At 41.7% G+C, this 13613-nt stretch overlaps 1 protein-coding gene across 3 annotated transcripts in view; it reads right to left on the bottom strand.

Moving 5' to 3' along the window:
* The window catches only part of AIG1 (androgen induced 1), a 272842-nt gene extending 261937 nt beyond the window's left edge, over positions 1 to 10905 (bottom strand). For 2 of the 3 annotated variants that reach the window (XM_027551735.1, XM_027551736.1), the window contains exon 1: positions 10686 to 10905. In XM_027551735.1, coding sequence (XP_027407536.1) covers positions 10686 to 10826 — 141 coding nt within the window. In that variant the 5' untranslated portion in view covers positions 10827 to 10905. Of the gene's footprint in view, positions 1 to 8202; positions 10564 to 10685 lie in introns of those variants that run through there. The other variant, XM_027551737.1, reaches the window with a different exon arrangement.
* Between the last annotated feature and the right edge of the window lie 2708 nt (positions 10906 to 13613).

Genomic DNA, 13613 nt, shown 5'->3' with positions numbered 1-13613 from the left:
TCAATAGATGCAGTTAAAGTCACATGACAAAATTCAACATCCATTTATGATATTTTTTTAAAAAAAGCTTCTCAGAGAGTGAAAAAGTTGGCTTAAAGCTCAACATTCAGAAAACGAAGATCATGGCATCCGGTCCCACCACTTCATGGGAAATAGATGGGAAAACAGTGGAAACAGTGTCAGACTTTATTTTTGGGGCTCCAAAATCACTGCAGATGGTGACTGCAGCCATGAAATTAAAAGACACTTACTCCTTGGAAGGAAAGTTATGTCCAACCTAGATAGCATATTGAAAAGCAGAGATATTCTTTGCCAACAAAGGTCCGTCTAGTCAAGGCTGTGGTTTTTCCTGTGGTCATGTATGGATGTGAGAGTTGGACTGTGAAGAAGGCTGAGTGCCAAAGAATTTTTGAACTGTGGTGTTGGAGAAGACTCTTGAGAAGACTGCAAGGAGATCCAACCAGTCCATTCTGAAGATCAGCCCTGGGTGTTCTTTGGAAGGAATGATGCTAAAGCTGAAACTCCAGTACTTTGGCTACCTCATGCGAAGAGTTGACTCATTGGAAAAGACTCTGATGCTGGGAGGGATTGGGGACAGGAGGAGAAGGGGACGACAGAGGATGAGATGGCTAGATGGCATCACTGACTCGATGGACATGAGTCTGGGTGAACTCCGGGAGTTGGTGATGGACAGGGAGGCCTGGCGTGCTGCGATTCATGGGGTCGCAAAGAGTCGGACACGACTGAGTGACTGAACTGAATTGAAACAAGAAATAGTAGGAATTGTGCTCAACGTGATAAAGGGGGTATGCAAAAAATATATAGCTAATATTATACTTAAGTGCAAAAAACTGTCCCCCTAAACGTGAAATGACAAGACTATCCACTCTCAACACATATGATGAATATCATATTAGAAGTCTTAAACAAGGCAATAAAACATGAAAAAGAAATAAAAGGCATGATGATTAGAAAGGAAGAAAACTGTCTGTATTAGCGGATGATATGATTGTCTACATAAAAAAAAAAAAAACTCCAAGAAATTCATAACAAAGCTCATAGAATAAGTGTGTTAGCAAAGTCAGGATATAAGGTCAGTATGTAAAAATCAATTATGTCTCTATATACTAACAATAAACAACCAGAAAATAAAATTTAACAAAAGAATACTATTTGTTTTACTAAAGAGGATACACACATGGCAAGTAAGACAGGAAAAGATGTTCAAGATTATTAGCCACTTGAGAAATGCAAATTATAACCACAATGAGAGGGCACTACACATCAGTTAAAATGGCCAAAATTTCAAAATATTGACACCACCATATAACTGGCAACATGAGGGGAAAACGTATCACTCGTATATTGCTGGTGGAAATGTAAAATGGTATAGCCATTCTGTGGTCCTAGATAGTTTCTTTTAAAACTAAAATTGCAATCATGATAAAACCCAGAAATTGCCCTCTTGGACATGTATGTCAGAGAAATAAAAACTTATGTTCACATAAAAACCTATACATGAGTGTTCATAGCAGCTTTATACATAATAGCTCAAAAGTAGAAACAAGCCAGATTACTTTCAATGGATGAATGATTAAACGAAGTGTGGTGCATCCAACCATGACAAACGCATGGTAAGGTGAAAATATTGCCTTAGCTGAAAAAGCATTTAATATGCACAACCTACCAAACAAACATCATAGCTGAGCCTAACCTGCCTTAAATGCACTCAGAATATTTACATTAGCCTACAGTTGGGAAAAATAATCTAACCCAAAGCTTATTTTATAATAATGTGTTGAAGGTCTCATGTAATTTATTGAATAATCTACTGAAAGTGAAAAACCAAATGGCTGTGTGGATACAGAATGGTTTTAAGTTATCAGTGGTTTGCCTTCCTGACCCCGTGGCTGATTGGGAGCTGAGGCTTGCTATCCTACCCAGCATCACAAGAGCATATGGTACTACATATCACATGTTTATAAACAAAGCAAGGGGCGGCAGAGTAAAGCATCTTGCCCTGGCTTCTGCTGTCAATGCACAGTGTAGACAGGATGTGAATGCTGGTTTCCTGACTCTGCTCCTAGATGTTAACTACCTGCGTCCTGTCCCAACCAACTCTCTGAGCCCCTCGGGCTTGCTTGTATTTCCAAGTGGCTTCACATCTAGAATGGCGGGGTTCACTCTGGTGACATCCACCTCTGTATGAGAGTGTTCCTTTCCCTTTTTCCCTTCTGCCTAAGCAAAGGAAGCTGCTAGAGGAGAGTCTGAGCCCTTGATCATTCATAACTGCTCACTTATAAGTAAAATGAGGACTTTGCAGCTCAACTGGTAAAGAATCGGCCAACAACGCGGGAGACCTGGGTTCGATCCCTGGGGTGGGAAGATCCCCTGGAGAATGGAACAGCTACCCACTCCTGTATTCTGGCCTGGAGAATTCCATGGACTGTATAGTCCATGGGGTCACAAAGAGTTGGACACCACCACTGAGTAGCTTTCATTGAATGTGTAATGCTTTCATACCATCAAAAAACTATAAAGTTGAACCAATGTAAATCGGGGACTGCCTCTACTAACAAAATGTAAAGATAGCCCCAGATAGCAAGAAAATGTTTGCAAATCACATATTTGACAAAGAACTTCTATTTAGCCTACACAAAAACTCTCTAAGCTTAACAATAATAAAACAATCTTTTATTAAAATGGGCAAAAGATTTGAACAAGTACCTGGAAAGAAGATATATATATGATAAGGATGTACAAGAAAAGAGGCTTAACATCATTAGTCATGCTGCTGCTGCTAAGTCACTTCAGTCGTGTCCGACTCTGTGCGACCCCACAGACAGCAGCCCACCAGGATCCCCCATCCCTGGGATTCTCCAGGCAAGAACACTGGAGTGGGTTGCCATTTCCTTCTCCAATGCATGCAAGTGAAAAGTGAAAGTGAAGTCGCTCAGCTGTGTCCGACTCTTTGAGACCCCATGGACTGCAGCCTACCAGGCTCCTCCGTCCATGGGATTTTCCAGGCAAGAGTACTGGAGTGGGGTGCCATTGCCTTCACCATCATTAGTCATGAGGGAGATGCAATTTAAGACCACAATGAGATATCACTGTACACCAATTAGAACAGCTAAAGTAGAAGACACTTGACAATGCCCACAGACGAGGACACAGAGCAACTGGAACTCTCATAAATTGCTGAAGGCAGTGCAACATGACATAACCACTCTGGAAAACAGTTTGGTGGTTTCTTATCAGGCTAAACATATAATTCTATATAACCAAGTGATTCCACTCCCAGAAAAAATGAAAACTCATGTTCATACAAAACTTGTGCAAATATTTATAGCTGCTTTTCTTACAATCACTCCAAACTAGAAAAAAAGCCAAATGCACTTCAGTTTAGCAGTGAATCAACAAAGCAATATATCAATGCCATGAAATACTACTCAGCATTAAAATGGAACAAACTGTGGATACACACAGCAACGTGAAAGAATCTGAAATGCATTATGCTAAATGAAAAGAGCCAGATTCAAAGGCTATATACCATATGCTTTATTTATATGTATTTCTAGAAAAATAAAAACTATAAGGACAGAAAACAAACTTGTGGTTATTAAGATTCAGGGGGAGGGTTTGACTATAAGGGGATATCACAGGAAAATATTCTAATATTTTTAAGTGATTGTGGTGGTGGCTACGTGATTCCCAGGTGGCTCAATGATAAAGAATCCACCTGCCAAGGAAGGAGCCACAGGAGATACGGGTTCGACCTCTGGGTTGGGAAGATTCCCTAGAAGAGGAAATGGAAACCCACAACAGTATTCTTGCTGGGATAATCCCATAGACAGAGGAGCCTGGTGGGCTACAGTCCATGGGGTCACAAAGAGTTGGACATGACTGAGCATGCACGCAGGCTATGGAATTCTATGCAACAGAATTGTACAAATTTTCTGGAATGCTATGTGTTGATCTGAAATTAAAGTGTTAAGTTGTAACACATCCTGACAGGTCTAAACATAAAGTCAACACGAAGGGGCTAAACCATTATCTTAACAACTTTTTAGAATTTCATGCTTCTAAAGCATTGTCTTGAACACATGCCATTTGCTCAAGATTCAAAATTACAGTATTCTTGCCACCTGGTGAATTCCAGAAATTTCTCTGATGATTCTCCATCAGCCTATTTGATCCAGCCTACCAAAGCAACATCCCATACCTTGCTGCCCTCCATGATGGATCTGCTCCAGGGGTCTTCTCGTGTGCATAGAGAGAGCCCTGTACTCACTGTCCTCTGGCAGGACTACCAGGCAGAGGAGACAGGGGCCCTTTAACTGTCTAGCCACAGACTGCTAGACACAAAGCAAGCTATGTTGTTATGGAATCCTAAGCAGTAAGATTTTTTCCAAGTGTGCTTGGATCACAGGGATATCTGATTCAATATGGAAAACTGTACTATTGTTCACACTTCCACAGAAACATGTGACATTTCAGGGGAACACAGAGAAACAAATGAAAGCCTCAAGAGCAGCTACCAATTTTGCTAAATGTTATACCAGATACGCGGAATGGCAGAGATGGGAAAAGAAGTGACCTCAGCATGGTCAGATGACTCTGTAATTTCAATAACATTTGCAACTAAGAAAGGGAATGAGTGATTATATCATCAACTATTTCCCCAACTCTGACAAATCCAGGCCCCTATTTTATGTTTGATCCAAAAGAAACACTTTCAAAGAGAAGGAAGAGAACTCTGTGCAAAGTATCCTACTCAAAATTCTTCTCCCAGGTTAGGAAAAAGCATTATTTAATCCTTGAAGTTTATATGCATTTAGGGTCAAGTCTGATTGCACTGAAAAAAAAAATTGCAGTTTCACCCTCTTTGTATAATATTGAACAAAACAAACCTGACTAATTTTGTTCAGACTACTCAATGAACTACTGGCCTTCACATGGCATTATGTGGTTTTGACTGGCAAAGCTAAATATCATCGTTACATAATGGTATATAGACTCTCCTCTCAAGATATTTTATTTCCTATTTGAAATTAAGCCATGGACTAGAGTCAAGAATATTTTCTTACAAGTATATAAGAAAATGTAAGACAAACTCAAATGCATCCTTTAGTATACTTATGCTGTTTATTCTCCCTTTTAAATATTTTTAAAGGTCAAAAATTCTTAGCATGTCTAAAAGAAAAAAATGTGTCCTCCAGGTATACTTGACCATTTCCTGTTCTTTGAACACCCCAAGCTTTTCCACATCTGAGCTCTTATTTATCCTGCTCCCTCTGTGGTTTTCTTAAATTCTTTTGCAAAACAGATTTAGATAACAAAAATAAGTATCCAGATTGTATTACCTTAAACCTCTGCAAAAATGCCTTCACCCAGTCAAAACAGAAGACCATGCCTTTGGCTTTCATAAAATCATAATAAAAAAAAAAAAACTATAAGAATATTTCCATAGATAATCTGCTAGAAAATAATCAAAGGCATTATCTGCTATGCTACCCAAGGTCATTTATGACTAGCTGAGTGATAAAGAACCTTGCAAAGTCAGTTGTCTGGAAAGAATTGTATTTTTCCTGATAAATTTTTACACTTCCTTTATTCCAACAGAAGAGACAATGCAGTCAAATGTGTATTCTTTTTCACCTGGTTTCCCTGAAGATTAGCCAAATTTGTTTCTCAGTTGCAACAAACAGCCTACCTTTGGTGCCAAATACATAGTTTTCTCTTTCTCTTAAAGTTGTCATTTTTTTTCACATCGTTTGAACCATGTGACAATAAAAGTGACATAATTAAATATATTTGAAGTATGCTTAAATGTTTTAAATACAGTAGGCAGAATTAATGTATGAAGGCTGTTGTCTACAAGCTATTCCATAGTAAATGACAAAACAGAAACAGTGTGGCCCAGAGCAGTATTTTTCAAACTGGAATGTGCAAAAGAATCACAGAATAATCTTATTAACAAGTAAATGCTTCTTCAGAAAGTCTGGGGCAGAGCCAGAGGTTCCACATTTCTAGGAGGCTCCCAGGTAAGATCACTTCTGGTCCTCAGACCACACTTTGAGGAGGTAGGGCTTCACCAACATTCTGCCTGTGCATGAATGGAAAGTCAGTGCAGGAGAAATGATGAATATAATGGAGCCCTAAGACATGACAGGGCTTCCCAGGTGGTTCAGTGAGAAAGAATCCCCCTGCCACTGCAACAGATGCAGGAGGTATGGGTTTGATCCCTAGGTCCGGTAGATCCCCTGGAGTAGGAAATGGCAAACCCACTCCAGTATTCTTAGTCCACGGGGTCACAAAGAGTTGGACACAACTGAGCATGCACACACACAGGACATGATAACCCTCAGAACGCTGAGAACCACGAACTAGAGCAAATGGGACCAGATCATCACATTTCTGTTTCAATTTTTAAAAATCAAAGCGTCTTAAATCCAAAGTCTATAATAATTTTTTATAACAAATGTCCAGTTCATGTTTTTCAAAGAAGTTGATTCTCATTCATGGTTTAAACATTCTATCACATAGAGCTCAGTAAAATTCTGATTGATATATTTCCAAAAATCCACAGTATTTTGAATGGTTATAGGAGGACACACAAGGAAAGAATACTTACTGAACACATGGAAAGATTCCGTCTATTCAAATGTTTACTAAACCCCCACTGTATTCCAGTACTACTCTTAGGCTTCAACATCCGGCTTCTTTTTTCTTTTATTTATGTTGGTTTGATTCTGATTCTTCATTTCTATCATGTTGAGGGTCAATTATTATATAACTTGGGAAATTACTTGATTAGTGAATAAGTGAATGAATCTACATCATTTGAAGAAAATTCATCAGCTGTAATACTGGTTACGAAAATATCTGAACAGTAGTCAGTTCAATATTTTTTTCTTTCCAGTTTATTTCCAGTTAAGAGTATTCCTCCTGGCATGGCATGCTGCACGATGATAATTTCTAAAATACTTCACAGTAAAGAAAAGGGCTAGTTTTTCTGAAGCTATTCCACTTTTATAGATTCTTACATTGCCCGTTGTCACATGTATGTCTCCCCAGCACAGTTTCACAGATGCAGAAGGGAAAAACCTGTATTTTGGTTAAAACTAAAATTAACCAATTGTCTAATATACATAAAGAACTAAGTCACTATCTTCTTGCATAAGTACAATAACATTTAAGGCTTTTTTTTAGGTCACAGGCTTTAGAGCCAAGTGTACAAGCTTTCTATTGCTGCTGCAACAAATTACCATAAGTTTAGTGGCTTAAATGCTGATTTATTATTTTATGGTTCTGGAGGTCAGAAGTACAAAATGGGTTTCACAGGACTAAAATCAGGGTGTCAGCAGAGCTGTGTTTCTTCTGGAGTCTCTGGGAGAGGGGTTATTTCCTTGCCCTTTACAGCCTGTAGACACCTCCCACATTCCTTGGCTCTTGGCTCCTTCCTTCACCTTCAAAGCCAGCAATGTTGTATCTCTCTGTGACTTTCTTCCACTGTCACATCTTCCTTCGACTCATTAGTCTCTTCTGCATCCCTTCACTTTTAAGAAACCTTGCAGTAACGTAGATAAACTGCAATAAACTGTAGATAAACCTCCTTCTTTGAAGGTCAGTTGATTAGCAATCTTAATTTCTTTGCCATGTAACCTCACATACTTACAGGCTTCAGGGATCAGGATGCAGACTTTTTTTTTTGGAGGGGGGGGTGGTCTATTATTCTGCCTGTCATGCCAAGTGTTCCATTTCCATTTACTAACTTGAATTTTCCTGATGCACGTTCAGTTCTCTCACTGTTCTTTGATTCTAGGAAACGAAGCTCTTAGGGAATAACAATAATAGGATAAGATTACTGATAGCAATAATTTGCATTTCAGTTTTTAGCCATGAGCTCTGATTCTATTGGGATGACTCTCATACTCAAAGAAAGATACAGATATGGCTGGAATGGCCATTGCTGCATAACCATATTCTCCTGGATCCATGTTGCCTGAAATTTCTGAGCTACATTTTGGTAAACTGATGCCACCGATCACAGAATCAGGTGTAACCACCAGGATAAATGTCTTGATTCTCTGTGATCTAAGCTGCCTACAAAAAGGGCCTTTTCCTTGAAGTTTTAAGAAACTAAATCTTCTTTCAGAATTGCTCTAATGGGTTTAGAACCATTAAAAATGTCCAAAGCACTGAAGTAATAGTGTTTATTATTTTCTTAAACACACAAAAAAATGAGAAATTAAATGAGTAAATTATAGTAGCCTAATCTTTTCATGCCATTACTAGGGATTGACAGGATGGTTGTTTAAACAGCTGTACAATGCGTAAGCGCCAAAGACTCTAAATCTCTAATAACAAAAAGAATAACACTTTGCATGAGTGTTTCTTTGAATATATTCTAGACTGTACTTTCTCACAGGAACTCTCGACTAAGGATTTATTATATTTCAATCCAAAGCCACAGAGATAGAGTTTGAACGGTTGGCTGAAGGCCCTATGCAAACTGAATCTAAACGTGAAACAAAGTAAAAGTTTCAAATTTGAATCCATGGCCTGAATTCTGATAGACAAAAGCATGTTTGTGTTGATTATCATTATTTAAAACAGGCAGGTCCAATCGCCAAATGCTAAAATACAAACTGTATGACAGTTTAAGCAGAGTCAGATGGGCTCTACTAAAGTGTGATGTCACACAAAGGTTATGAGAGATATATTGTTTCTTGTGAGTCTTCTTCTGTAACAGACAGTAAGCCATGCCAGTGTGAGAAGGTGTCATCTCTTGCACGGGTTAATGATACTCTCAATATGTACCCCTCTCACCTGCTGATCCTCTCTCCTATGCCCTCAAAAGTACATCTAATACTTCTGAGAACTGTTCACAGCTCCTATGGTTCTGGTGGGGTTTTCATCAGTGTATCAACTCAATGCAGTTCCTTGGGCCAGCTCTAAGGGAGATCAAGAACAGGATAAGGTAGTGATCCAACAGATTTTCTTCATATAGCCAGTAAAAAAGAATTCTGAAAATCTATGCACATATTTTTAAATAACATCTAAATGTTCAAACATCTAAATAACTTAAGTTTGCACAGTTGAAAGGGGACATGATTTCTAATGCTCTGGTCCATATTTATTAGAACCTCAGGACTGCAGGTTTCACTGAGTCTATGGAAGATTAGAAAAGGTAGGGCCCGTGGATGAGCTAATCAACCCAAGACTACTTTTTTGTCAAGACAAGCCTGACTTCGTTTTTCAAGCAAATATGAAGATAGTTCTAGTAACACCAGTCCATCTTCTGAAAGGTAAAAGGAACAGATAAATACAACACAGAGCCTTGTCACATGCTTGGGCCTTGGATGAATGGGGCAGAAGAAAGGAGAACTGGCAGGCAATAGCCATGTTCAGAGGCAGATCACTTTCAAGAAAGAGCTGGAAGTTGAGGAACTGAAAATTGAAACCCCTGAAACACCATGTCCTGGGCAGTCTTTGTGCCCAGTTTGGAGAGTGCTGAGAAAAAAATGACTTAAATTCCTCTCAGAACATATCTAACAAGATACAGATTTAAAATGGTATTTCTACACAAAACTCCCGCTAACTGCGTTTCTTTGAAGGATCCTCAGCTTTTGGAAGTATCTCAAAACAGGTATCAAGTTCTCTTCATCAAAATGAAGGGTCAACAATAAGAGATTACAATCTCGTTTGTGCAGCGAACCTCCTGTAGCGGTAGTTCTGGCGACTGATTTACTGGGTTCTACATTTTCTCTAGTCCCTAGAACTTCTCGCTTCTGTTTTCTCTGTTGGTACTTGACCATCTTTTAGTGTGTGTTTGAGCTCGTCTTAGTTACCTATCACCTTGAAGTTCCTAGGTTCCACCCCATGTCCTTATTGAGTCCTCTGCTCAGGCTGATTCTCTGGCCCTTTTAGTGCCAGAAGTGGTAAGCTGTCGGTAAAAAAGGGAACAAACTACAACTTCCAAGGCCAGGATGTTGTGCCAACAGAGGAGTTGCGTATGCAAACTACTGTGAACTTTTACACGGTAAGATAGGGAGAAGTGTAGCGTCACACTGAGAATACATTTGGAAAATCTTTCTCTTCTAATGTTTCTGAGGACAAAGTTTGGAAGTAAATTAGTGACAAGGGGCAAAAAAAAAAAAAAACAGATAAAAGGAAGACAACTTTATTAGGCGATTTCTCTTCTTTCTGAGGAGCCTTCTCTTCTTTGTGAGGACAACTCTGGTCCTTTCAGAGGAAGCTCCAAGTCATTCGAAGATACCCAGTATCTTCCAGCTGCTGCAAATTGATCCCACGGTGGGTGCTCTGGAAAGCATCTTGGGGGTCGAATGGGTCTCAGGCCGCTCCTGATCAAGGTCGTCCGATCCATTTGCTAAGAGGAGAATCTTCCCAAGGCACCTCTTAGAAGCAGGTGTGTGTTCCCCTCCAAAGAGCCCACCACCTGGCTTCGACCCATCTGCACTTGTGCCCCAGCTACCAGGTAACGCTGGGTGCTTCCGAAGGTACTGCTGCGGGGGCTGCGGGGCCTGTGAGACGCAGTCACTGGGGAAGAAGGGAGGACGCGGCTGGATGCCGGCGGCACGCGCGCAGATGCCGGCGCACCCACAAACACACGCCGGTTCCGGGTGCGGGGAGGCAGGGGTAGGGGAGGGGGGCGGCCTTACCAGATCAATGAACGTCAGGAATTTCCAGCTCCCTCCGTAGGTCTGATGCGAGGGCATTTCGATGGCCTTGTAGTTGCACAGGATAGAGCAGTAGGACAGCAGGATGGCCACCCGCAGCACCTGGCAGGGGACAAGCGCCATGTTCGCCAAAGGCCTGGGCGGCGGGGAGGACGGCGCCGGGCGCGGGCGGGCGCCGTGGGAACCCCGGGCGGGGCGGGGCCGGAGGAGGCGGGGCGCGCCCCGCGGGACCGGCGCGAGCGCGAGCGCGCGGGCGACCTCGCGGGCGGGGCGGCGTGTGCGGGCTCCGGCGGCGGCCGGGTGGGCGGCGTGGCGTCAGCTCTTTCGTCATCTCCGTCATTCTGCTGCTGCCTTCGCCAGCCCTGGAGACCTGGCCGGGGACACCCGCTTCGGAGTCCCGGGAGCGGGTGGGCGGCCTCCGAGGGCGGCCGGGGCTCGGGGAGCGCGCATGGGGCTCCGGGAACCGCGGCCCGCGGCGTCTGCCGGGTGAAGACGGAGCGCGGCCCGGGCTGGGTGGCCGCGGGGCCGGGCATCGGAACCTGGAAACCCGCTCGGAAGGAGGGGACTCCAGTGTGGACCAGCGGTCCGGCTCGGGGACTTGCTGGCCGAGTGGCACCGTCGGAGGCGTGCACGTGGGGTGTAAACCCTCGCCCACCTCGCATCCCACCCGCCCCCTGTGACTTGCTTGCGTTTGGACCCAGTTGGAATTTTAGTGTTAAGACTACCGTTAATAATTGTGAAATTCCCTTGTTAATTCTATTCCAGTGGGCAGACTGCCCTGCAGTTTTCCACTGAAGGTGTATATTAATAAACATCCTGTCAATATATAACAAGACATACTGGACAAAAAGTTTATAAATAAAATATTATAAAGCAAGCATTGTCAGACAACAGTTTTATGCATGAAGGGCAAATCATACTGAGTCTGGATGTAAAATTCCTGTATGTAATTTAATACTCATCTTTTGAGAGTTAAACTGGTTTTGCCCTTTTCCTTATTTATTTTTTCTTATGCTACAATGCCAGGTCTTAATAGAAGGAAAATAAATATAAACTGGATTCCCTCCGCCTTCCAGTAAATGCTGTCACACTGAAGTTGCTTCAGTCCGTGGGCAGCGTCACATTTCAGCTAACCAGATGCAGCATCAGATTATGAAAAGACAACATAGGTATTTCCTGTTGGTACATTTAAAACAGGTGTCCTCTGCAAATAGTCTCTGAGTCAGAGAATGTGGAATCGGGGCAGGGTGAGCAGAGTGCTGGAGGTGAAGCAGCAACTCATGAATGTTTTCCTGAATTTTTCCAACCGAGCTCTTAACCAAAATTGAGAAACCCAGTATATATTTTCTAATTGGCCTTATAATTATGCTAATAGAAATTATAGTGTCCCGCAAATCAAGATAATTCCAAGAAGATTCTACTAGCATAAAACTATTCATTATTGACAAAGCCTGATTTTATCTTCATGTAGAAGTTGGGTGCATTTTTAAAAAATTGTGTGTCCATGCTCCATGGTCATAAAATTGCAAAATTAAAAAGCAGATCTATTGAAAATCTAAGTAAGTCCCTAATAAAGATTTTTAATCACTATAAATACAGTGTAATGACTGCATATTTAGTTGAGAAAGCCACTTTTCAGGGATTATTTGTAGCTCAAAAACCAAAGAAATCACCCTTTGGCAAAATAATGTGTATATTTGTTCACATACATGTGTTTATTATGGACTGAGTTTCCAAGGAGAGCTCTTTTGCTCTAGAGGGCAATTGGGAAGATTAAGAAGCAGGTAAAAATCACTCTTTTTCCCAATAATTGACGCTCATTACAGATTTTTTTAAAAATTGCTTTAGATATGAAATATAGTGCCAGTGCCTTTCATTAGCCAGACTGTTTTTTTGCTATTAACCAGGAATGGTTGTTACTTACAGGCCAAAAGAACAGCAGCAACTAGCAGCTGTGCTGATGTAGCTGATGGAAACAGTTATTTTCAGGTTTAAAAATGGACTCTATTTGCTATAGAGAGCTCTACTAAGTTATGAGATTTCTGAACATCAAAGGGAGTCACTGAAAAGCTTCAGAAAGTGTAGTGTTGAGATTAGGTGCAAGTCACTGGCTAAATCTCACGCAGATCTGAAGCACCCCCTCACTCCCGAAGATCTGTCGGTAGATTTGCCAAAGCTACTCATCTTGCCAGAAATGCTCTCGATGTGAATGTATTCAGACCAGCACATCTCGAAGCACATCCACCTTCCCAGTCCCTCTTCATCGTGTAAGAAGATGTCATTCTCCTGCTGTCAACAATCCATGCGGATGGCTCAGTGGTGATTCACATTCTACCTGTGCTCGTTATTTCCTTCTCAAAAACTGCCCCCTCTGCAATGTCCCCACTGTCTGGAAGCATCACCAGTGTACTGGGTTAGAAGAACCAGATGGCCTGGGGGTGCCAGTCTCTTTGCTGTTGTTTAGTTGCTGAGTTGTATCCAACTCTTTTGTGACCCTATGGCCTGTAGCCCGCCAGGCTCCTCTGTCCATGGAATTCTCCAGGCAAGAATATTAGAGTGGATTGTCACTTCCTTCTCCAGGGGACCTTCCCAACTCAGGGATGGAACCCACATCTCCTTCATTGCAGGCAGATTCTTTACCACTGAGTCACCAGGGAAGCCCACAGTCTCTTAATGGTGCCAAAATATCCCTGGAAGTGTGGCACATTGAAGGTAATTCACTTACCAGAATTGTTCTCGCAGAGGAAACAGTGTGGTGTTAGAAGAAACGTTCATATAAACTGCTTCGATGGATGGGTGAATGAATGGTAAAAGAACCTTCTAAATGCATTTTAGAATGACAGTAAGTCATTGCTAAATTGCCGCTCCCCAGTGGGTGTCAGGGTAATTGCAGAGCTTTTGTTTTGCTGA

This window comes from Bos indicus x Bos taurus, chromosome 9, assembly GCF_003369695.1.
Source record: "Bos indicus x Bos taurus breed Angus x Brahman F1 hybrid chromosome 9, Bos_hybrid_MaternalHap_v2.0, whole genome shotgun sequence".
In the NCBI taxonomy this organism is placed as follows: Eukaryota; Metazoa; Chordata; class Mammalia; order Artiodactyla; family Bovidae; genus Bos; species Bos indicus x Bos taurus.
Note: the sequence above shows the minus strand (reverse complement) of the source record. Positions and strands in the feature narration are given on the sequence as shown.